At 29.9% G+C, this 27,575-nt stretch overlaps 1 protein-coding gene across 1 annotated transcript in view; it reads left to right on the top strand.

The window, feature by feature from the left end:
- The window catches only part of bmp8a (bone morphogenetic protein 8a), a 93,925-nt gene that overhangs the window by 4,777 nt on the left and 61,573 nt on the right, over positions 1–27,575 (top strand). Inside the window, exons 2-5 of the mRNA XM_069176379.1 lie at positions 495–687; positions 1,744–1,892; positions 2,079–2,258; positions 2,562–2,641. Coding sequence (XP_069032480.1) covers positions 495–687; positions 1,744–1,892; positions 2,079–2,258; positions 2,562–2,641 — 602 coding nt within the window. The remainder of the gene's footprint in view (positions 1–494; positions 688–1,743; positions 1,893–2,078; positions 2,259–2,561; positions 2,642–27,575) is intronic.

Below are 27,575 nucleotides of genomic sequence, written 5' to 3'. Positions count from 1 at the left end.
TTGTGGTTTCACCACTTTCACTGAAGTCCAGGATGTGAAGACTTCTTTCCCCGCTTTGAACTTCTCCCTTCGTGGCCTCCTCGTTGACTCATCTCCCCGTGCGCTCATCTCCTCCACACCTTCACACTGCTGCTCCTCTTCCTCTTCACTTCTCTTGCCCCGTTTTTGACCCATTTCCTGCTCCTACGTCTGCTTCAAACTAAAACGTTTCCCATCGGATCTCAGACAGCTGCTGTTGTTGTTATATTACTTAACCTAAAGGAAAGTAGCTGTCATTTCTGGGAACTCTTGAAAAGTATTGTTACTATGAACTCCTTTCCCTTGGTGTTTTTGTTCTTCTACCATCGTGTAAATAAACGATTTCACTGTGAAGATCAGACTCAGTGTTTCACATGAGTGTCCACGCCTCCAATCTTGTCCTTTAAATTACTTCCAAGTGTAACATATGTTCTTTCGGAGTGTCTCTTCTGATGCATATCATTGTCTGTCTGCAGTGGAGCAGGAGCGCGACCTCCTGCAGCCTCGTCCGTACTGGAAGGAGTTTCGTTTCGACCTGACTCCCCTCCCTCAGGGGGAGACGGTGACGGCGGCAGAGTTTCGCATCTATAAGACCCTGACGATGGGTCAGAGGGCAAACCGAACGCTGCACATCTCCGTCTACGAGATCCAACGAGACAACAGACTCAGGTTGGTTTTGCGTCCTCTAAAGTCCTCCTGTTATTTTGTATTTTTTTTCGTCTCGGTCTCAAATGTGTATTATTACAAACACTTAGTGATTTAAAACTCCTGTCAACATATTTAATTAATGTCACGGGGACATTTGTAGTCTTCATCATATTTCAAACCACCAATGTGCCTCCAACCTGCCTCTAGATGATCTGAAAGGAACTTGAGGAAATGTCACAAAAGAAGATGAGTTTCAGTAAAACACATCAGAGTCGAGATCCCTGCTTTGTTACGATTTTGTGGAAGCTAACACGTCCACAAATCCAGATGAAAAAAAGTTCAATTGCTGAGTGAATAATCTGTAAATTCTGTGCAGAAATCTGAGTTCTGCAGAAGATGTCTTTACCTGCCTCTAGTGATGCTCTGAACTTTACCTGTAGCGCCCCCATGAGGGCAACGTTAGGTTTGTTTAGATTCAAATGTGTCGACAACTGTTGCATGAAATCACAACTGTTTAGTTTATGACCAAAAACCTGCAGAACTACAGAACAGCAACACGGCTGCAAAGAAAAAAAAAGTTCATTATCTGAAACCTGAATCCCACCTTTCAAATAATCAGAATCAGAATCAGAATCAGAATGAGAATGAGAATCGGTTTATTGCCCAGGTACGTTAACACATACAAGGACTTTGACTCTCAGTGTCCAAAAAAACAAAATGGACAGACATAAATACACATATATAAAATAAATAGCCATATTTACAGCATAGAAATCTCACATGGTTTAACTTGTTGAAGCTTACTGAACTATGAATTTCCCCAAAACATCCCTGACCTTTGACCTCTCCCAGTAAATTTAGGATCAAGAAAACTCCACCGTTATGAACAAAACCAAAGCCAGCTTTTATTTTGAAAATTCTACCAACTGTTCAATTAAAATTCTGTTCTGAATGAAAACGACTTCACGGCCGCACACTACTTCTTTGAAGTTTTCGCCGAGTATGAAACGTGAAGGATCGGTACGTTTATCGTTGACTGACGTTTGATGGCGTTGACCTGTTCTCCTGTTCTCCCAGGGAGCCGGAGCTGGTGCTGCTCGACATGCAGTCGGTGCCCGCAGGACAGGAGGGCTGGCTGGCCTTCGACGTCACCTCGGCCTCCAACCACTGGCTCCTCCACCCTCGCAGCAACCTGGGCATCCGTCTCTATGTAGAGACCGAGGAAGGTGGGTGCGGCGCAGGACCACGACGCAACAGAACTAAACATAGTTGAACTGATTTTTTTTGTTTTATATAGAAAACGTGAATTTAATTTGCGAGCTCATGCTTCTGACGGATGTTTCACCGGTGTCTATTCAGTGTTTTTACGTGATTTAAAATAATGTTTCCAACGTGAATCACTTCCCTTTCAGACCGCTCCTTGTCTGCAGGCTGGATCGGGTTGGTGGGTCGAAGGGGCCCTCGCTCCAAACAGCCCTTCATGGTGACCTTCTTCAGGGAGAGCCAGGTTCCCTGTCGGCCGCCGCGAGCCGTCAAACCGCATCCCCGCAGGAAGAAACCCAAATACGACCTCCCGGTGCCCACCATCCATAGTGAGTCGTGCTCTTTAAAGTTTATTTATCTGGTACAGTTGGACATTTTCAAGTTTCAAGATGTGGAAATCCTCTGTCATGAAAGGACAGCAGGTTCCTCAGCAGGAGTCATCGGTTCAGTTTATAAAATCTGGGAAGAAATTAGTTTAGAAAGTGTTTTTTTTATCATGCAGGTTTTAAAAATGGATGTTAAATGAAATAATCCGGATGATGTATTTGATTGTAAAAATTATAGCATTGAGAAGTTAATGGTTTTAAAGTTTTCAGCACTTTTGTCAAATGATTTTTGTTTTCTTTGATTAGATCGCAATCCAGCGAACAGCGGAGGTCAGCCCTGTAAAAAACATGAACTCTACGTCAGCTTCAGCGACCTGGGATGGAAGGTCAGACCTGAACTTCTGTTTCTCCACCAAACTTATTTCATTCATGATTCACCTTTTTTTTTTTTTACTATCAATTAGGCTCTGTGGAAAAAAACAACATCGTTCTGTAGTATGTCGTCACCTTGATGTGTCGCCTCACGGGTTCCGTTACGGATCGGGCCCTTTAGGAAGAAGTTTGCATGTTCTCTCTGTTCCCACCTGGTTTCTCTCCAGGTACTCAGGGAGGAATCCCACCATCCAAAAACGACTTAAACATGAATCTAAGGTTAATTGTCTCCTTGATGGGTGACTTTTTTTTTTTTTTTCATATTTCAGACATACTATAGTATGACTTTTTTTTTTTTTTTCATATTTCAGACATACTATAGTATGACTTTTTCTTCATATTTCAGACATGCTATAGTATGACTTTTCTTCATATTTCAGACATGCTATAGTATGACTTTTTCTTCATATTTCAGACATGCTATAGTATGACTTTTTCTTCATATTTCAGACATGCTATAGTATGACTTTTCTTCATATTTCAGACATGCTATAGTTTGACTTTTTCTTCATATTTCGGACATGCTATAGTATGACTTTTTTTTTCATATTTCGGACATGCTATAGTATGACTTTTTCTTCATATTTCAGACATGCTATAGTATGACTTTTCTTCATATTTCAGACATGCTATAGTATGACTTTTTCTTCATATTTCAGACATGCTATAGTATGACTTTTTCTTCATATTTCAGACATGCTATAGTATGACTTTTCTTCATATTTCGGACATGCTATAGTATGACTTTTTTTTTCATATTTCGGACATGCTATAGTATGACTTTTTCTTCATATTTCAGACATGCTATAGTATGACTTTTCTTCATATTTCAGACATGCTATAGTATGACTTTTTCTTCATATTTCAGACATGCTATAGTTTGACTTTTTCTTCATATTTCGGACATGCTATAGTATGACTTTTTTTTTCATATTTCGGACATGCTATAGTATGACTTTTTCTTCATATTTCAGACATGCTATAGTATGACTTTTCTTCATATTTCAGACATGCTATAGTTTGACTTTTTCTTCATATTTCGGACATGATATAGTATGACTTTTTTTTTCATATTTCGGACATGCTATAGTATGACTTTTTCTTCATATTTTGGACATGCTATAGTATGACTTTTTTCATATTTCAGACATGCTGTAGTATGACTTTTTTTTCATATTTCAGACATGCTATAGTGTGACTTTTTTTTTCATATTTCAGACATACTATAGTATGACTTTTTTTTTCATATTTCAGACATGCTATAGTATGACTTTTTTTTTCATATTTCAGACATGCTGTAGTATGACTTTTTTTCATATTTCAGACATGCTATAGTGTGACTTTTTTTTTCATATTTCAGACATGCTATAGTGTGACTTTTTTTTTCATATTTCAGACATGCTGTAGTATGACTTTTTTTTTCATATTTCAGACATACTATAGTATGACTTTTTTTCATATTTCAGACATGCTATAGTATGACTTTTTTTTCATATTTCAGACATGCTATAGTATGACTTTTTCTTCATATTTCAGACATGCTATTGTATGACTTTTTTTTCATATTTCAGACATGCTATAGTATGACTTTTTTTTCATATTTCAAACATGCTATAGTATGACTTTTTCTTCATATTTCAGACATGCTATAGTATGACTTTTTTCATATTTCAGACATGCTATAGTATGACTTTTTTTCTTCATATTTCAGACATGCTATAGTATGACTTTTCTTCATATTTCAGACATGCTATAGCATGACTTTTTCTTCATATTTCAGACATGCTATAGTATGACTTTTCTTCATATTTCAGACATGCTATAGTATGACTTTTTTTTCATATTTCAGACATGCTATAGTATGACTTTTCTTCATATTTCAGACATGCTATAGTATGACATTTTCTTCATATTTCGGACATGCTATAGTATGACTTTTTTTCATATTTCAGACATGCTATAGTATGAATTTTTTCATATTTCAGACATGCTATAGTATGACTTTTTCTTCATATTTCAGACATGCTATAGTATGACTTTTTCTTCATATTTCGGACATGCTATAGTGTGACTTTTTTTCATATTTCAGACATGCTATAGTATGACTTTTTTCATATTTCAGACATGCTATAATATGACTTTTTTTCATATTTCAGACATGCTATAGTATGACTTCTTTTTTCATATTTCAGACATGCTATAGTCTGACTTTTCTTCATATTTCAGACATGCTATAGTATGACTTTTTCTTCATATTTCAGACATGCTATAGTATGACTTTTTTTCATATTTCAGACATGCTATAGTATGACTTTTTCTTCATATTTCAGACATGCTATAGTATGACTTTTTCTTCATATTTCGGACATGCTATAGTATTACTTTTTTTCATATTTCAGACATGCTATAGTATGACTTTTTTCATATTTCAGACATGCTATAATATGACTTCTTTTCATATTTCAGACATGCTATAGTATGACTTTTTCTTCATATTTCGGACATGCTATAGTGTGACTTTTTTCATATTTCAGACATGCTATAGTATGACTTTTTCTTCGTATTTCAGACATGCCATAGTATGACTTTTTCTTCATATTTCGGACATGCTATAGTATGACTTTTTTTCATATTTCAGACATGCTATAGTTTGACTTTTTCTTCATATTTTGGACATGCTATAGTATGACTTTTTTCATATTTCAGACATGCTGTAGTTTGACTTTTTTTTTCATATTTCAGACATGCTATAGTATGACTTTTTCTTCATATTTTGGACATGCTATAGTATGACTTTTTTCATATTTCAGACATGCTGTTGTATGACTTTTTTTTCATATTTCAGCCATGCTATAGTATGACTTTTTCTTCATATTTCAGACATGCTATAGTATGACTTTTTTTTTTCATATTTCAGACATGCTATAGTATGACTATTTTTCATATTTCAGACATGCTATAGTGTGACTTTTTTTTCATATTTCAGATATACTATAGTATGACTTTTTTTTTCATATTTCAGACATGCTATAGTATGACTTTTTTTTCATATTTCAGACATGCTGTAGTATGACTTTTTTTCATATTTCAGACATGCTATAGTATGACTTTTTTTTTTCATATTTCAGACATGCTGTAATATGACTTTTTCTTCATATTTCGGACATGCTATAGTATGACTTTTTCTTCATATTTCGGACATGCTATAGTATGACTTTTTCTTCATATTTCAGACATGCTATAGTATGACTTTTTCTTCATATTTCGGACATGCTATAGTATGACTTTTTTCATATTTCAGACATGCTATAGTATGACTTTTTTTTCTTTTATATCAGACATGCTATAGTAAGACTTTTTTTCATATTTCAGACATGCTATAGTATGACTTTTTTTTCTTTTATATCAGACATGCTATCGTATGACTTTTTCTTCATATTTCAGACATGCTATAGTATGACTTTTTCTTCATATTTCGGACATGCTATAGTATGACTTTTTCTTCATATTTCAGATATGCTATAGTATGACTTTTTCTTCATATTTCAGACATGCTATAGTATGACTTTTTCTTCATATTTCAGACATGCTATAGTATGACTTTTTTCATATTTCAGACATGCTATAGTATGACTTTTTCTTCATATTTCAGACATGCTATAGTATGACTTTTCTTCATATTTCAGACATGCTATAGCATGACTTTTTCTTCATATTTCAGACATGCTATAGTATGACTTTTCTTCATATTTCAGACATGCTATAGTATGACTTTTTCTTCATTTCGGACATGCTATAGTATGACTTTTCTTCATATTTCGGACATGCTATAGTATGACTTTTTTTCATATTTCAGACATGCTATAGTTTGACTTTTTCTTCATATTTTGGACATGCTATAGTATGACTTTTTTCATATTTCAGACATGCTGTAGTTTGACTTTTTTTTTCATATTTCAGACATGCTATAGTATGACTTTTTCTTCATATTTTGGACATGCTATAGTATGACTTTTTTCATATTTCAGACATGCTGTTGTATGACTTTTTTTTCATATTTCAGCCATGCTATAGTATGACTTTTTCTTCATATTTCAGACATGCTGTAATATGACTTTTTCTTCATATTTCGGACATGCTATAGTATGACTTTTTCTTCATATTTCGGACATGCTATAGTATGACTTTTTCTTCATATTTCAGACATGCTATAGTATGACTTTTTCTTCATATTTCGGACATGCTATAGTATGACTTTTTTCATATTTCAGACATGCTATAGTATGACTTTTTTTTCTTTTATATCAGACATGCTATAGTATGACTTTTTCTTCGTATTTCAGACATGCTATAGTATGACTTTTTCTTCATATTTCGGACATGCTATAGTATGACTTTTTCTTCATATTTCAGATATGCTATAGTATGACTTTTTCTTCATATTTCAGACATGCTATAGTATGACTTTTTCTTCATATTTCAGACATGCTATAGTATGACTTTTTTCATATTTCAGACATGCTATAGTATGACTTTTTCTTCATATTTCAGACATGCTATAGTATGACTTTTCTTCATATTTCAGACATGCTATAGCATGACTTTTTTTCATATTTCAGACATGCTATAGTATGACTTCTTTTTTCATATTTCAGACATGCTATAGTATGACTTCTTTTCATATTTCAGACATGCTATAGTATGACTTTTCTTCATATTTCAGACATGCTATAGTATGATTTTTTTCTTCATATTTCAGACATGCTATAGTATGACTTTTTTTTTCATATTTCAGACATGCTATAGTATGACTTTTTTTTCTTCATATTTCAGACATGCTATAGTATGACTTTTTCTTCATATTTCGGACATGCTATAGTATGACTTTTTCTTCATATTTCGGACATGCTACAGTATGACTTTTTTTTCTTCATATTTCAGACATGCTATAGTATGACTTTTCTTCATATTTCAGACATACTATAGTATGACTTTTTCTTCATATTTTGGACATGCTATAGTATGACTTTTTCTTCATATTTCAGATATGCTATAGTATGACTTTTTCTTCATATTTCAGACATGCTATAGTTTGACTTTTTCTTCATATTTCAGACATGCTATAGTATGACTTTTTCTTCATATTTCGGACATGCTATAGTATGACTTTTTTTCTTCATATTTCGGACATGCTATAGTATGACTTTTTTTCTTCATATTTCGGACATGCTATAGTATGACTTTTTCTTCATATTTCAGACATGCTGTAGTATGACTTTTTTTTTTCATATTTCAGACATGCTATAGTATGACTTTTTCTTCATATTTTGGACATGCTATAGTATGACTTTTTTCACATTTCAGACATGCTGTAGTATGACTTTTTTTTCATATTTCAGACATTCTATAGTATGACTTTTTCTTCATATTTCAGACATGCTATAGTATGACTTTTTTTTTCATATTTCAGACATGCTATAGTATGACTTTTTTTTTCATATTTCAGACATGCTATAGTATGACTTTTTTTTTCATATTTCAGACATTCTATAGTATGACTTTTTTTTTCATATTTCATGCATGCTATAGTATGACTTTTTCTTCATATTTCGGACATGCTATAGTATGACTTTTTTTCATATTTCAGACATGCTATAGTATGACTTTTTCCTTCATATTTCGGACATTCTATAGTATGACTTTTTTCATATTTCAGACATGCTATAGTATGACTTTTTTTCATATTTCAGACATGCTGTAGTATGACTTTTTTTCATATTTCAGACATGCTATTGTATGACTTTTTTTTTCATATTTCAGACATGCTATAGTATGACTTTTTTTTCATATTTCAAACATGCTATAGTATGACTTTTTCTTCATATTTCAGACATGCTATAGTATGACTTTTTTCATATTTCAGACATGCTATAGTATGACTTTTTTTCTTCATATTTCAGACATGCTATAGTATGACTTTTCTTCATATTTCAGACATGCTATAGCATGACTTTTTCTTCATATTTCAGACATGCTATAGTATGACTTTTCTTCATATTTCAGACATGCTATAGTATGACTTTTTTTTCATATTTCAGACATGCTATAGTATGACTTTTCTTCATATTTCAGACATGCTATAGTATGACATTTTCTTCATATTTCGGACATGCTATAGTATGACTTTTTTTCATATTTCAGACATGCTATAGTATGAATTTTTTCATATTTCAGACATGCTATAGTATGACTTTTTCTTCATATTTCAGACATGCTATAGTATGACTTTTTCTTCATATTTCGGACATGCTATAGTGTGACTTTTTTTCATATTTCAGACATGCTATAGTATGACTTTTTCTTCATATTTCGGACATGCTATAGTGTGACTTTTTTTCATATTTCAGACATGCTATAGTATGACTTTTTTCATATTTCAGACATGCTATAATATGACTTTTTTTCATATTTCAGACATGCTATAGTATGACTTCTTTTTTCATATTTCAGACATGCTATAGTCTGACTTTTCTTCATATTTCAGACATGCTATAGTATGACTTTTTCTTCATATTTCAGACATGCTATAGTATGACTTTTTCTTCATATTTCAGACATGCTATAGTATGACTTTTTCTTCATATTTCGGACATGCTATAGTATTACTTTTTTTCATATTTCAGACATGCTATAGTATGACTTTTTTCATATTTCAGACATGCTATAATATGACTTCTTTTCATATTTCAGACATGCTATAGTATGACTTTTTCTTCATATTTCGGACATGCTATAGTGTGACTTTTTTCATATTTCAGACATGCTATAGTATGACTTTTTCTTCGTATTTCAGACATGCCATAGTATGACTTTTTCTTCATATTTCGGACATGCTATAGTATGACTTTTTTTCATATTTCAGACATGCTATAGTTTGACTTTTTCTTCATATTTTGGACATGCTATAGTATGACTTTTTTCATATTTCAGACATGCTGTAGTTTGACTTTTTTTTCATATTTCAGACATGCTATAGTATGACTTTTTCTTCATATTTTGGACATGCTATAGTATGACTTTTTTCATATTTCAGACATGCTGTTGTATGACTTTTTTTTCATATTTCAGCCATGCTATAGTATGACTTTTTCTTCATATTTCAGACATGCTATAGTATGACTTTTTTTTTTCATATTTCAGACATGCTATAGTATGACTATTTTTCATATTTCAGACATGCTATAGTATGACTTTTTTTTTCATATTTCAGATATACTATAGTATGACTTTTTTTTTTCATATTTCAGACATGCTATAGTATGACTATTTTTCATATTTCAGACATGCTATAGTGTGACTTTTTTTTTCATATTTCAGATATACTATAGTATGACTTTTTTTTTCATATTTCAGACATGCTATAGTATGACTTTTTTTTCATATTTCAGACATGCTGTAGTATGACTTTTTTTCATATTTCAGACATGCTATAGTATGACTTTTTTTTTCATATTTCAGACATGCTGTAATATGACTTTTTCTTCATATTTCGGACATGCTATAGTATGACTTTTTCTTCATATTTCGGACATGCTATAGTATGACTTTTTCTTCATATTTCAGACATGCTATAGTATGACTTTTTCTTCATATTTCGGACATGCTATAGTATGACTTTTTTCATATTTCAGACATGCTATAGTATGACTTTTTTTTCTTTTATATCAGACATGCTATAGTAAGACTTTTTTTCATATTTCAGACATGCTATAGTATGACTTTTTTTTCTTTTATATCAGACATGCTATCGTATGACTTTTTCTTCATATTTCAGACATGCTATAGTATGACTTTTTCTTCATATTTCGGACATGCTATAGTATGACTTTTTCTTCATATTTCAGATATGCTATAGTATGACTTTTTCTTCATATTTCAGACATGCTATAGTATGACTTTTTCTTCATATTTCAGACATGCTATAGTATGACTTTTTTCATATTTCAGACATGCTATAGTATGACTTTTTCTTCATATTTCAGACATGCTATAGTATGACTTTTCTTCATATTTCAGACATGCTATAGCATGACTTTTTTTCATATTTCAGACATGCTATAGTATGACTTCTTTTTTCATATTTCAGACATGCTATAGTATGACTTCTTTTCATATTTCAGACATGCTATAGTATGAATTCTTTTTTCATATTTCAGACATGCTATAGTATGACTTTTCTTCATATTTCAGACATGCTATAGTATGATTTTTTCTTCATATTTCAGACATGCTATAGTATGACTTTTTTTTTCATATTTCAGACATGCTATAGTATGACTTTTTCTTCATATTTCGGACATGCTATAGTATGACTTTTTCTTCATATTTCGGACATGCTACAGTATGACTTTTTTTTCTTCATATTTCAGACATGCTATAGTATGACTTTTCTTCATATTTCAGACATACTATAGTATGACTTTTTCTTCATATTTTGGACATGCTATAGTATGACTTTTTCTTCATATTTCAGATATGCTATAGTATGACTTTTTCTTCATATTTCAGACATGCTATAGTTTGACTTTTTCTTCATATTTCAGACATGCTATAGTATGACTTTTTCTTCATATTTCGGACATGCTATAGTATGACTTTTTTTCTTCATATTTCGGACATGCTATAGTATGACTTTTTTTCTTCATATTTCGGACATGCTATAGTATGACTTTTTCTTCATATTTCAGACATGCTGTAGTATGACTTTTTTTTTTCATATTTCAGACATGCTATAGTATGACTTTTTCTTCATATTTTGGACATGCTATAGTATGACTTTTTTTTTCATATTTCAGACATGCTATAGTATGACTTTTTTTTTTTCATATTTCAGACATGCTATAGTATGACTTTTTTTTTCATATTTCAGACATTCTATAGTATGACTTTTTTTTTCATATTTCATGCATGCTATAGTATGACTTTTTCTTCATATTTCGGACATGCTATAGTATGACTTTTTTTCATATTTCAGACATGCTATAGTATGACTTTTTCCTTCATATTTCGGACATTCTATAGTATGACTTTTTTCATATTTCAGACATGCTATAGTATGACTTTTTTTCATATTTCAGACATGCTATAGTATGACTTTTTTTCATATTTCAGACATGCTATAGTGTGACTTTTTCTTCATATTTCGGACATGCTATAGTATGACTTTTTTTTCATATTTCAGACATGCTATAGTGTGACTTTTTTTCATATTTCAGACATGCTATAGTATGACTTTTTTCATATTTCAGACATGCTATAGTATGACATTTTCCTTCATATTTCGGACATGCTATAGTATGACTTTTTTTTTTTCATATTTCAGACATGCTATAGTGTGACTTTTTTTCATATTTCAGACATGCTATAGTATGACTTTTTTTCATATTTCAGACATGCTATAGTGTGACTTTTTCTTCATATTTCGGACATGCTATAGTATGACTTTTTTTCATATTTCAGACATGCTATAGTATGACTTTTTCTTCATATTTCGGACATGCTATAGTATGACTTTTTCTTCATATTTTGGACATGCTATAGTATGACTTTTTTCATATTTCAGACATGCTGTTGTATGACTTTTTTTTTCATATTTCAGCCATGCTATAGTATGACTTTTTCTTCATATTTCAGACATGCTATAGTATGACTTTTTTTTTTCATATTTCAGACATGCTATAGTATGACTATTTTTCATATTTCAGACATGCTATAGTGTGACTTTTTTTTTCATATTTCAGATATACTATAGTATGACTTTTTTTTTCATATTTCAGACATGCTATAGTATGACTTTTTTTTCATATTTCAGACATGCTGTAGTATGACTTTTTTTCATATTTCAGACATGCTGTAATATGACTTTTTCTTCATATTTCGGACATGCTATAGTATGACTTTTTCTTCATATTTCGGACATGCTATAGTATGACTTTTTCTTCATATTTCAGACATGCTATAGTATGACTTTTTCTTCATATTTCGGACATGCTATAGTATGACTTTTTTCATATTTCAGACATGCTATAGTATGACTTTTTTTTCTTTTATATCAGACATGCTATAGTAAGACTTTTTTTCATATTTCAGACATGCTATAGTATGACTTTTTTTTCTTTTATATCAGACATGCTATCGTATGACTTTTTCTTCATATTTCAGACATGCTATAGTATGACTTTTTCTTCATATTTCGGACATGCTATAGTATGACTTTTTCTTCATATTTCAGATATGCTATAGTATGACTTTTTCTTCATATTTCAGACATGCTATAGTATGACTTTTTCTTCATATTTCAGACATGCTATAGTATGACTTTTTTCATATTTCAGACATGCTATAGTATGACTTTTTCTTCATATTTCAGACATGCTATAGTATGACTTTTCTTCATATTTCAGACATGCTATAGCATGACTTTTTTTCATATTTCAGACATGCTATAGTATGACTTCTTTTTTCATATTTCAGACATGCTATAGTATGACTTCTTTTCATATTTCAGACATGCTATAGTATGAATTCTTTTTTCATATTTCAGACATGCTATAGTATGACTTTTCTTCATATTTCAGACATGCTATAGTATGATTTTTTCTTCATATTTCAGACATGCTATAGTATGACTTTTTTTTTCATATTTCAGACATGCTATAGTATGACTTTTTCTTCATATTTCGGACATGCTATAGTATGACTTTTTCTTCATATTTCGGACATGCTACAGTATGACTTTTTTTTCTTCATATTTCAGACATGCTATAGTATGACTTTTCTTCATATTTCAGACATACTATAGTATGACTTTTTCTTCATATTTTGGACATGCTATAGTATGACTTTTTCTTCATATTTCAGATATGCTATAGTATGACTTTTTCTTCATATTTCAGACATGCTATAGTTTGACTTTTTCTTCATATTTCAGACATGCTATAGTATGACTTTTTCTTCATATTTCGGACATGCTATAGTATGACTTTTTTTCTTCATATTTCGGACATGCTATAGTATGACTTTTTCTTCATATTTCAGACATGCTGTAGTATGACTTTTTTTTTTCATATTTCAGACATGCTATAGTATGACTTTTTCTTCATATTTTGGACATGCTATAGTATGACTTTTTTCACATTTCAGACATGCTGTAGTATGACTTTTTTTTTCATATTTCAGACATTCTATAGTATGACTTTTTCTTCATATTTCAGACATGCTATAGTATGACTTTTTTTTTCATATTTCAGACATGCTATAGTATGACTTTTTTTTTTTCATATTTCAGACATGCTATAGTATGACTTTTTTTTTCATATTTCAGACATTCTATAGTATGACTTTTTTTTTCATATTTCATGCATGCTATAGTATGACTTTTTCTTCATATTTCGGACATGCTATAGTATGACTTTTTTTCATATTTCAGACATGCTATAGTATGACTTTTTCCTTCATATTTCGGACATTCTATAGTATGACTTTTTTCATATTTCAGACATGCTATAGTATGACTTTTTTTCATATTTCAGACATGCTATAGTATGACTTTTTTTCATATTTCAGACATGCTATAGTGTGACTTTTTCTTCATATTTCGGACATGCTATAGTATGACTTTTTTTTCATATTTCAGACATGCTATAGTGTGACTTTTTTTCATATTTCAGACATGCTATAGTATGACTTTTTTCATATTTCAGACATGCTATAGTATGACTTTTTCCTTCATATTTCGGACATGCTATAGTATGACTTTTTTTTTTTCATATTTCAGACATGCTATAGTGTGACTTTTTTTCATATTTCAGACATGCTATAGTATGACTTTTTTTCATATTTCAGACATGCTATAGTGTGACTTTTTCTTCATATTTCGGACATGCTATAGTATGACTTTTTTTCATATTTCAGACATGCTATAGTATGACTTTTTCTTCATATTTCGGACATGCTATAGTATGACTTTTTTTCATATTTCAGACATGCTATAGTATGACTTTTTTTTTCATATTTCAGACATGCTGTAGTATGACTTTTTCTTCATATTTCAGACATGCTATAGTATGACTTTTTCTTCATATTTCGGACATGCTATAGTATGACTTTCTTTCATATTTCAGACATGCTATAGTATGACTTTTCATCATATTTCAGACATGCTATAGTATGACTTTTTCTTCATATTTCGGACATGCTATAGTATGACTTTTTCTTCATATTTCAGACATGCTATAGTGTGACTTTTTTTCATATTTCAGACATGCTATAGTATGACTTTTTTTCATATTTCAGACATGCTATAGTATGACTTTTTCTTCATATTTTGGACATGCTATAGTATGACTTTTTTTCATATTTCAGACATGCTATAGTATGACTTTTTTTTTTCATATTTCAGACATGCTGTAGTATGACTTTTTCTTCATATTTCAGACATGCTATAGTATGACTTTTTCTTCATATTTCAGACATGCTATAGTATGACTTTTTCTTCATATTTCGGACATGCTATAGTATGACTTTTTCTTCATATTTCAGACATGCTGTAGTATGACTTTTTCTTCATATTTCGGACGTTCTATAGTATGACTTTTTTTTCATGTTTCAGACATGCTATAGTATGACTTTTTCTTCATATTTCAGACATGCTATTGTATGACTTTTTCTTCATATTTCAGACATGCTATAGTATGACTTTTTCTTCATATTTCGGACGTTCTATAGTGTGACTTTTTTTTCATGTTTCAGACATGCTATAGTGTGACTTTTCATCATATTTCAGACATGCTATAGTATGACTTTTTCTTCATATTTCGGACATGCTATAGTATGACTTTTTCTTCATATTTCAGACATGCTATAGTATGACTTTTTCTTCATATTTCGGACGTACTATAGTATGACTTTTTTTTCATGTTTCAGACATGCTATAGTATGACTTTTTCTTCATATTTCAGACATGCTATTGTATGACTTTTTCTTCATATTTCAGACATGCTATTGTATGACTTTTTCTTCATATTTCAGACATGCTATAGTATGACTTTTTCTTCATATTTCGGACATGCTATAGTATGACTTTTTCTTCATATTTCAGACATGCTATAGTATGACTTTTTCTTCATATTTCGGACGCACTATAGTATGACTTTTTTTTCATGTTTCAGACATGCTATAGTATGACTTTTTCTTCATATTTCAGACATGCTATTGTATGACTTTTTCTTCATATTTCAGACATGCTATAGTATGACTTTTTCTTCATATTTCGGACATGCTATAGTATGACTTTTTCTTCATATTTCGGACATGCTACAGTATGACTTTTTTTTCTTCATATTTCAGACATGCTATAGTATGACTTTTCTTCATATTTCAGACATACTATAGTATGACTTTTTCTTCATATTTTGGACATGCTATAGTATGACTTTTTCTTCATATTTCAGATATGCTATAGTATGACTTTTTCTTCATATTTCAGACATGCTATAGTTTGACTTTTTCTTCATATTTCAGACATGCTATAGTATGACTTTTTCTTCATATTTCGGACATGCTATAGTATGACTTTTTTTCTTCATATTTCGGACATGCTATAGTATGACTTTTTTTCTTCATATTTCGGACATGCTATAGTATGACTTTTTCTTCATATTTCAGACATGCTGTAGTATGACTTTTTTTTTTCATATTTCAGACATGCTATAGTATGACTTTTTCTTCATATTTTGGACATGCTATAGTATGACTTTTTTCACATTTCAGACATGCTGTAGTATGACTTTTTTTTTCATATTTCAGACATTCTATAGTATGACTTTTTCTTCATATTTCAGACATGCTATAGTATGACTTTTTTTTTCATATTTCAGACATGCTATAGTATGACTTTTTTTTTTTCATATTTCAGACATGCTATAGTATGACTTTTTTTTTCATATTTCAGACATTCTATAGTATGACTTTTTTTTTCATATTTCATGCATGCTATAGTATGACTTTTTCTTCATATTTCGGACATGCTATAGTATGACTTTTTTTCATATTTCAGACATGCTATAGTATGACTTTTTCCTTCATATTTCGGACATTCTATAGTATGACTTTTTTCATATTTCAGACATGCTATAGTATGACTTTTTTTCATATTTCAGACATGCTATAGTATGACTTTTTTTCATATTTCAGACATGCTATAGTGTGACTTTTTCTTCATATTTCGGACATGCTATAGTATGACTTTTTTTTCATATTTCAGACATGCTATAGTGTGACTTTTTTTCATATTTCAGACATGCTATAGTATGACTTTTTTCATATTTCAGACATGCTATAGTATGACTTTTTCCTTCATATTTCGGACATGCTATAGTATGACTTTTTTTTTTTCATATTTCAGACATGCTATAGTGTGACTTTTTTTCATATTTCAGACATGCTATAGTATGACTTTTTTTCATATTTCAGACATGCTATAGTGTGACTTTTTCTTCATATTTCGGACATGCTATAGTATGACTTTTTTTCATATTTCAGACATGCTATAGTATGACTTTTTCTTCATATTTCGGACATGCTATAGTATGACTTTTTTTCATATTTCAGACATGCTATAGTATGACTTTTTTTTTCATATTTCAGACATGCTGTAGTATGACTTTTTTTCATATTTCAGACATGCTATAGTATGACTTTTTCTTCATATTTCAGACATGCTATAGTATGACTTTTTCTTCATATTTCGGACATGCTATAGTATGACTTTTTTTTTCATATTTCAGACATGCTGTAGTATGACTTTTTTTCATATTTCAGACATGCTATAGTATGACTTTTTCTTCATATTTCAGACATGCTATAGTATGACTTTTTTTCATATTTCAGACATGCTATAGTATGACTTTTTCTTCATATTTCGGACATGCTATAGTATGACTTTTTTTCATATTTCAGACATGCTATAGTATGACTTTTTCTTCATATTTCAGACATGCTATAGTATGACTTTTTTTCATATTTCAGACATGCTATAGTATGACTTTTTCTTCATATTTCAGACATGCTATAGTATGACTTTTTCTTCATATTTCGGACATGCTATAGTATGACTTTCTTTCATATTTCAGACATGCTATAGTATGACTTTTCATCATATTTCAGACATGCTATAGTATGACTTTTTCTTCATATTTCGGACATGCTATAGTATGACTTTTTCTTCATATTTCAGACATGCTATAGTGTGACTTTTTTTCATATTTCAGACATGCTATAGTATGACTTTTTTTCATATTTCAGACATGCTATAGTATGACTTTTTCTTCATATTTTGGACATGCTATAGTATGACTTTTTTTCATATTTCAGACATGCTATAGTATGACTTTTTTTTTTCATATTTCAGACATGCTGTAGTATGACTTTTTCTTCATATTTCAGACATGCTATAGTATGACTTTTTCTTCATATTTCAGACATGCTATAGTATGACTTTTTCTTCATATTTCGGACATGCTATAGTATGACTTTTTCTTCATATTTCAGACATGCTGTAGTATGACTTTTTCTTCATATTTCGGACGTTCTATAGTATGACTTTTTTTTCATGTTTCAGACATGCTATAGTATGACTTTTTCTTCATATTTCAGACATGCTATTGTATGACTTTTTCTTCATATTTCAGACATGCTATAGTATGACTTTTTCTTCATATTTCGGACGTTCTATAGTGTGACTTTTTTTTCATGTTTCAGACATGCTATAGTGTGACTTTTCATCATATTTCAGACATGCTATAGTATGACTTTTTCTTCATATTTCGGACATGCTATAGTATGACTTTTTCTTCATATTTCAGACATGCTATAGTATGACTTTTTCTTCATATTTCGGACGTACTATAGTTTGACTTTTTTTTCATGTTTCAGACATGCTATAGTATGACTTTTTCTTCATATTTCAGACATGCTATTGTATGACTTTTTCTTCATATTTCAGACATGCTATAGTATGACTTTTTCTTCATATTTCGGACATGCTATAGTATGACTTTTTCTTCATATTTCAGACATGCTATAGTATGACTTTTTCTTCATATTTCGGACGCACTATAGTATGACTTTTTTTTCATGTTTCAGACATGCTATAGTATGACTTTTTCTTCATATTTCAGACATGCTATTGTATGACTTTTTCTTCATATTTCAGACATGCTATAGTATGACTTTTTCTTCATATTTCGGACATGCTATAGTATGACTTTTTCTTCATATTTCAGACATGCTATAGTTATGACTTTTTCTTCATATTTCGGACGTACTATAGTATGACTTTTTTTTTCATATTTCAGACATGCTATAGTATGACTTTTTCTTCATATTTCAGTCATACTATAGTATGACTTTTTTTCATATTTCAGACATGCTATAGTGTGACTTTTTTTCATATTTCAGACATGCTATAGTATGACTTTTTCTTCATATTTCAGACATGTTATAGTATGACTTTTTTTCATATTTCAGACATGCTATAGTATGACTTCTTTTCATATTTCAGACATGCTATAGTATGACTTTTTTTTGTTTTATATCAGACATGCTATAGTGTGACTTTTTTCATATTTCAGACATGCTATAGTATGACTTTTTCTTCATATTTCGGACATGCTATAGTATGACTTTTTTCATATTTCAGACATGCTATAGTATGACTTCTTTTCATATTTCAGACATGCTATAGTATGACTTCTTTTTTCATATTTCAGACATGCTATAGTATGACTTTTTTTCATATTTCAGACATGCTATAGTATGACTTTTTCTTCATATTTCAGACATGCTATAGTATGACTTTTTCTTCATATTTCAGACATGCTATAGTATGACTTTTTCTTCATATTTCAGACATGCTATAGTATGACTTTTTCTTCATATTTCAGACATGCTATATTATGACTTTTTTTTCATATTTCAGACATGTTATAGTGTGACTTTTTCTTCATATTTCAGACATGCTATATTATGACTTTTTTTTCATATTTCAGACATGTTATATTGTGACTTTTTTTTCATATTTCAGACATGTTATAGTATGACTTTTTCTTCATATTTCAGACATACTATAGTATGACTTTTTCTTCATATTTCAGACATGCTATATTATGACTTTTTTTTCATATTTCAGACATGTTATAGTATGACTTTTTCTTCATATTTCAGACATGCTATAGTATGACTTTTTCTTCATATTTCAGACATGCTATAGTATGACTTTTTCTTCATATTTCAGACATGTTATAGTATGACTTGTTCTTCATATTTCAGACATGCTATAGTATGACTTTTTTTCATATTTCAGACATGCTATAGTATGACTTCTTTTCATATTTCAGACATGCTATAGTATGACTTCTTTTTTCATATTTCAGTCATGCTATAGTATGACTTTTTTTCATATTTCAGACATGCTATGGTATGACCTTTTCTTCATATTTCAGACATGCTATAGTATGACTTCTTTTCATATTTCAGACATGCTATAGTATGACTTTTTTTTCTTTTATATCAGACATGCTATAGTGTGACTTTTTTCATATTTCAGACATGCTATAATATGACTTTTTCTTCATATTTCGGACATGCTATAGTATGACTTTTTTTCATATTTCAGACATGCTATAGTATGACTTCTTTTCATATTTCAGACATGCTATAGTATGACTTCTTTTTTCATATTTCAGACATGCTATAGTATGACTTTTTTTCATATTTCAGACATGCTATAGTATGACTTTTTCTTCATATTTCAGACATGCTATAGTATGACTTTTTCTTCATATTTCAGACATGCTATAGTATGACTTTTTCTTCATATTTCAGACATGCTATAGTATGACTTTTTCTTCATATTTCAGACATGCTATATTATGACTTTCTTTTCATATTTCAGACATGCTATAGTATGACTTCTTTTCATATTTCAGACATGCTATAGTATGACTTTTTTTTCATATTTCAGACATGCTATAGTATGACTTTTTTCATATTTCAGACATGCTATGGAATTACTTTTTCTTCATATTTCAGACATGCTATAGTATGACTTTTTCTTCATATTTCAGACATGCTATAGTATGACTTTTTCTTCATATTTCGGACATGCTATAGTATGACTTTTTTTTCATATTTCAGACATGCTATAGTATGACTTTTTTTTTCATATTTCAGACATGCTATAGTATGACTTTTTTTCATATTTCAGACATGCTATAGTATGATTTCTTTTCATATTTCAGACATGCTATAGTATGACTTCTTTTTTCATATTTCAGTCATGCTATAGTATGACTTTTTTTCATATTTCAGACATGCTATGGTGTGACCTTTTCTTCATATTTCAGACATGCTATAGTATGACTTCTTTTCATATTTCAGACATGCTATAGTATGACTTTTTTTTCTTTTATATCAGACATGCTATAGTGTGACTTTTTTCATATTTCAGACATGCTATAATATGACTTTTTTTCATATTTCAGACATGCTATAGTATGACTTTTTCTTCATATTTCGGACATGCTATAGTATGACTTTTTCTTCATATTTCTTTCATACTATAGTATGACTTTTTTTTCTTCATATTTCAGACATACTATAGTATGACTTTTTCTTCATATTTCGGACATGCTATAGTATGACTTTTTCTTCATATTTCGGACATGCTATAGTGTGACTTTTTCTTCATATTTCGGACATGCTATAGTATGACTTTTTCTCCATATTTCAGACATGCTATAGTATGACTTTTTCTTCATATTTCGGACATGCTATAGTATGACTTTTTTTCTTCATATTTCGGACATGCTATAGTATGACTTTTTTTCTTCATATTTCGGACATGCTATAGTATGACTTTTTCTTCATATTTCAGACATGCTGTAGTATGACTTTTTTTTTTTCATATTTCAGACATGCTATAGTATGACTTTTTCTTCATATTTTGGACATGCTATAGTATGACTTTTTTCACATTTCAGACATGCTGTAGTATGACTTTTTTTTTCATATTTCAGACATTCTATAGTATGACTTTTTCTTCATATTTCAGACATGCTATAGTATGACTTTTTTTTTCATATTTCAGACATGCTATAGTATGACTTTTTTTTTTCATATTTCAGACATGCTATAGTATGACTTTTTTTTTCATATTTCAGACATTCTATAGTATGACTTTTTTTTTCATATTTCATGCATGCTATAGTATGACTCTTTCTTCATATTTCGGACATGCTATAGTATGACTTTTTTTCATATTTCAGACATGCTATAGTATGACTTTTTCCTTCATATTTCGGACATTCTATAGTATGACTTTTTTCATATTTCAGACATGCTATAGTATGACTTTTTTTCATATTTCAGACATGCTATAGTATGACTTTTTTTCATATTTCAGACATGCTATAGTGTGACTTTTTCTTCATATTTCGGACATGCTATAGTATGACTTTTTTTTCATATTTCAGACATGCTATAGTGTGACTTTTTTTCATATTTCAGACATGCTATAGTATGACTTTTTTCATATTTCAGACATGCTATAGTATGACTTTTTCCTTCATATTTCGGACATGCTATAGTATGACTTTTTTTTTTTCATATTTCAGACATGCTATAGTATGACTTTTTCTTCATATTTCGGACATGCTATAGTATGACTTTCTTTCATATTTCAGACATGCTATAGTATGACTTTTCATCATATTTCAGACATGCTATAGTATGACTTTTTCTTCATATTTCGGACATGCTATAGTATGACTTTTTCTTCATATTTCAGACATGCTATAGTGTGACTTTTTTTCATATTTCAGACATGCTATAGTATGACTTTTTTTCATATTTCAGACATGCTATAGTATGACTTTTTCTTCATATTTTGGACATGCTATAGTATGACTTTTTTTCATATTTCAGACATGCTATAGTATGACTTTTTTTTTTCATATTTCAGACATGCTGTAGTATGACTTTTTCTTCATATTTCAGACATGCTATAGTATGACTTTTTCTTCATATTTCAGACATGCTATAGTATGACTTTTTCTTCATATTTCGGACATGCTATAGTATGACTTTTTCTTCATATTTCAGACATGCTGTAGTATGACTTTTTCTTCATATTTCGGACGTTCTATAGTATGACTTTTTTGTTCATGTTTCAGACATGCTATAGTATGACTTTTTCTTCATATTTCAGACATGCTATTGTATGACTTTTTCTTCATATTTCAGACATGCTATAGTAATGACTTTTTCTTCATATTTCGGACGTTCTATAGTGTGACTTTTTTTTCATGTTTCAGACATGCTATAGTATGACTTTTTCTTCATATTTCAGACATGCTATTGTATGACTTTTTCTTCATATTTCAGACATGCTATAGTATGACTTTTTCTTCATATTTCGGACGTTCTATAGTATGACTTTTTTTTCATGTTTCAGACATGCTATAGTATGACTTTTTCTTCATATTTCAGACATGCTATTGTATGACTTTTTCTTCATATTTCAGACATGCTATAGTATGACTTTTTCTTCATATTTCGGACGTACTATAGTATGACTTTTTTTTCATGTTTCAGACATGCTATAGTATGACTTTTTCTTCATATTTCAGACATGCTATTGTATGACTTTTTCTTCATATTTCAGACATGCTATAGTATGACTTTTTCTTCATATTTCGGACATGCTATAGTATGACTTTTTCTTCATATTTCAGACATGCTATAGTATGACTTTTTCTTCATATTTCGGACGCACTATAGTATGACTTTTTTTTCATGTTTCAGACATGCTATAGTTTGACTTTTTCTTCATATTTCAGACATGCTATTGTATGACTTTTTCTTCATATTTCAGACATGCTATAGTATGACTTTTTCTTCATATTTCGGACATGCTATAGTATGACTTTTTCTTCATATTTCAGACATATGCTATTGTATGACTTTTTCTTCATATTTCGGACGTACTATAGTATGACTTTTTTTTCATATTTCAGACATGCTATAGTATGACTTTTTCTTCATATTTCAGTCATACTATAGTATGACTTTTTTTTCATATTTCAGACATGCTATAAGTGTGACTTTTTTTCATATTTCAGACATGCTATAGTATGACTTTTTCTTCATATTTCAGACATGTTATAGTATGACTTTTTTTCATATTTCAGACATGCTATAGTATGACTTCTTTTCATATTTCAGACATGCTATAGTATGACTTTTTTTTCTTTTATATCAGACATGCTATAGTGTGACTTTTTTCATATTTCAGACATGCTATAATATGACTTTTTCTTCATATTTCGGACATGCTATAGTATGACTTTTTTTCATATTTCAGACATGCTATAGTATGACTTCTTTTCATATTTCAGACATGCTATAGTATGACTTTTTTTCATATTTCAGACATGCTATAGTATGACTTTTTCTTCATATTTCAGACATGCTATAGTATGACTTTTTCTTCATATTTCAGACATGCTATAGTATGACTTTTTCTTCATATTTCAGACATGCTATAGTATGACTTTTTCTTCATATTTCAGACATGCTATATTATGACTTTTTTTTCATATTTCAGACATGTTATAGTATGACTTTTTCTTCATATTTCAGACATGCTATATTATGACTTTTTTTTCATATTTCAGACATGTTATATTGTGACTTTTTTTTCATATTTCAGACATGTTATAGTATGACTTTTTCTTCATATTTCAGACATACTATAGTATGACTTTTTCTTCATATTTCAGACATGCTATATTATGACTTTTTTTTTCATATTTCAGACATGTTATAGTATGACTTTTTCTTCATATTTCAGACATGCTATAGTATGACTTTTTCTTCATATTTCAGACATGCTATAGTATGACTTTTTCTTCATATTTCAGACATGTTATAGTATGACTTTTTCTTCATATTTCAGACATGCTATAGTATGACTTTTTCTTCATATTTCAGACATGCTATATTATGACTTTTTTTTCATATTTCAGACATGTTATAGTATGACTTTTTCTTCATATTTCAGACATGCTATAGTATGACTTTTTCTTCATATTTCGGACATGCTATAGTATGACTTTTTTTTTCATATTTCAGACATGCTATAGTATGACTTTTTCTTCATATTTCGGACATGCTATAGTATGACTTTTTTTTTCATATTTCAGACATGCTATAGTATGACTTTTTTCATATTTCAGACATGCTATAGTATGACTTCTTTTCATATTTCAGACATGCTACAGTATGACTTCTTTTTTCATATTTCAGTCATGCTATAGTATGACTTTTTTTCATATTTCAGACATGCTATGGTATGACCTTTTCTTCATATTTCAGACATGCTATAGTATGACTTCTTTTCATATTTCAGACATGCTATAGTATGACTTTTTTTTCTTTTATATCAGACATGCTATAGTGTGACTTTTTTTCATATTTCAGACATGCTATAGTATGACTTCTTTTCATATTTCAGACATGCTATAGTATGACTTTTTTTTCTTTTATATCAGACATGCTATAGTATGACTTTTTTCATATTTCAGACATGCTATAGTATGACTTCTTTTCATATTTCAGACATGCTATAGTATGACTTCTTTTTTCATATTTCAGACATGCTATAGTATGACTTTTTCTCATATTTCAGACATGCTATAGTATGACTTTTTCTTCATATTTCAGACATGCTATAGTATGACTTTTTCTTCATATTTCGGACATGCTATAGTATGACTTTTTCTTCATATTTCAGACATGCTATAGTATGACTTTTTCTTCATATTTCGGACATGCTATAGTATGACTTTTTTTTTTTCATATTTCAGACATGCTATAGTATGACTTTTTTTCATATTTCAGACATGCTATAGTATGACTTCTTTTCATATTTCAGACATGCTATAGTATGACTTCTTTTTTCATATTTCAGTCATGCTATAGTATGACTTTTTTTCATATTTCAGACATGCTATGGTATGACCTTTTCTTCATATTTCAGACATGCTATAGTATGACTTCTTTTCATATTTCAGACATGCTATAGTATGACTTTTTTTTCTTTTATATCAGACATGCTATAGTGTGACTTTTTTCATATTTCAGACATGCTATAATATGACTTTTTCTTCATATTTCGGACATGCTATAGTATGACTTTTTTTCATATTTCAGACATGCTATAGTATGACTTCTTTTCATATTTCAGACATGCTATAGTATGACTTCTTTTTTCATATTTCAGACATGCTATAGTATGACTTTTTTTCATATTTCAGACATGCTATAGTATGACTTTTTCTTCATATTTCAGACATGCTATAGTATGACTTTTTCTTCATATTTCAGACATGCTATAGTATGACTTTTTCTTCATATTTCAGACATGCTATAGTATGACTTTTTCTTCATATTTCAGACATGCTATATTATGACTTTCTTTTCATATTTCAGACATGCTATAGTATGACTTCTTTTCATATTTCAGACATGCTATAGTATGACTTTTTTTTCATATTTCAGACATGCTATAGTATGACTTTTTTCATATTTCAGACATGCTATGGAATTACTTTTTCTTCATATTTCAGACATGCTATAGTATGACTTTTTCTTCATATTTCAGACATGCTATAGTATGACTTTTTCTTCATATTTCGGACATGCTATAGTATGACTTTTTTTTCATATTTCAGACATGCTATAGTATGACTTTTTTTTTCATATTTCAGACATGCTATAGTATGACTTTTTTTCATATTTCAGACATGCTATAGTATGATTTCTTTTCATATTTCAGACATGCTATAGTATGACTTCTTTTTTCATATTTCAGTCATGCTATAGTATGACTTTTTTTCATATTTCAGACATGCTATGGTGTGACCTTTTCTTCATATTTCAGACATGCTATAGTATGACTTCTTTTCATATTTCAGACATGCTATAGTATGACTTTTTTTTCTTTTATATCAGACATGCTATAGTGTGACTTTTTTCATATTTCAGACATGCTATAATATGACTTTTTTTCATATTTCAGACATGCTATAGTATGACTTTTTCTTCATATTTCGGACATGCTATAGTATGACTTTTTCTTCATATTTCTTTCATACTATAGTATGACTTTTTTTTCTTCATATTTCAGACATACTATAGTATGACTTTTTCTTCATATTTCAGACATGCTATAGTATGACTTTTTCTTCATATTTCGGACATGCTATAGTGTGACTTTTTCTTCATATTTCGGACATGCTATAGTATGACTTTTTCTTCATATTTCAGACATGCTATAGTATGACTTTTTCTTCATATTTCGGACATGCTATAGTATGACTTTTTCTTCATATTTCTTTCATACTATAGTATGACTTTTTTTTCTTCATATTTCAGACATACTATAGTATGACTTTTTCTTCATATTTCGGACATGCTATAGTATGACTTTTTCTTCATATTTCGGACATGCTATAGTGTGACTTTTTCTTCATATTTCGGACATGCTATAGTATGACTTTTTCTTCATATTTCAGACATGCTATAGTATGACTTTTTTCTTCATATTTCAGACATGCTATAGTGTGACTTTTTCTTCATATTTCAGACATGCTATAGTATGACTTTTTCTTCATATTTCTTTCATACTATAGTATGACTTTTTTTTCTTCATATTTCAGACATACTATAGTATGACTTTTTCTTCATATTTCGGACATGCTATAGTAT

This window comes from Embiotoca jacksoni, unplaced genomic scaffold (assembly GCF_022577435.1).
Source record: "Embiotoca jacksoni isolate LCO1_2020_lvr unplaced genomic scaffold, fEmbJac1.0.p SCAF_7, whole genome shotgun sequence".
NCBI classification, from domain to species: Eukaryota; Metazoa; Chordata; class Actinopteri; family Embiotocidae; genus Embiotoca; species Embiotoca jacksoni.
Note: the sequence above shows the minus strand (reverse complement) of the source record. Positions and strands in the feature narration are given on the sequence as shown.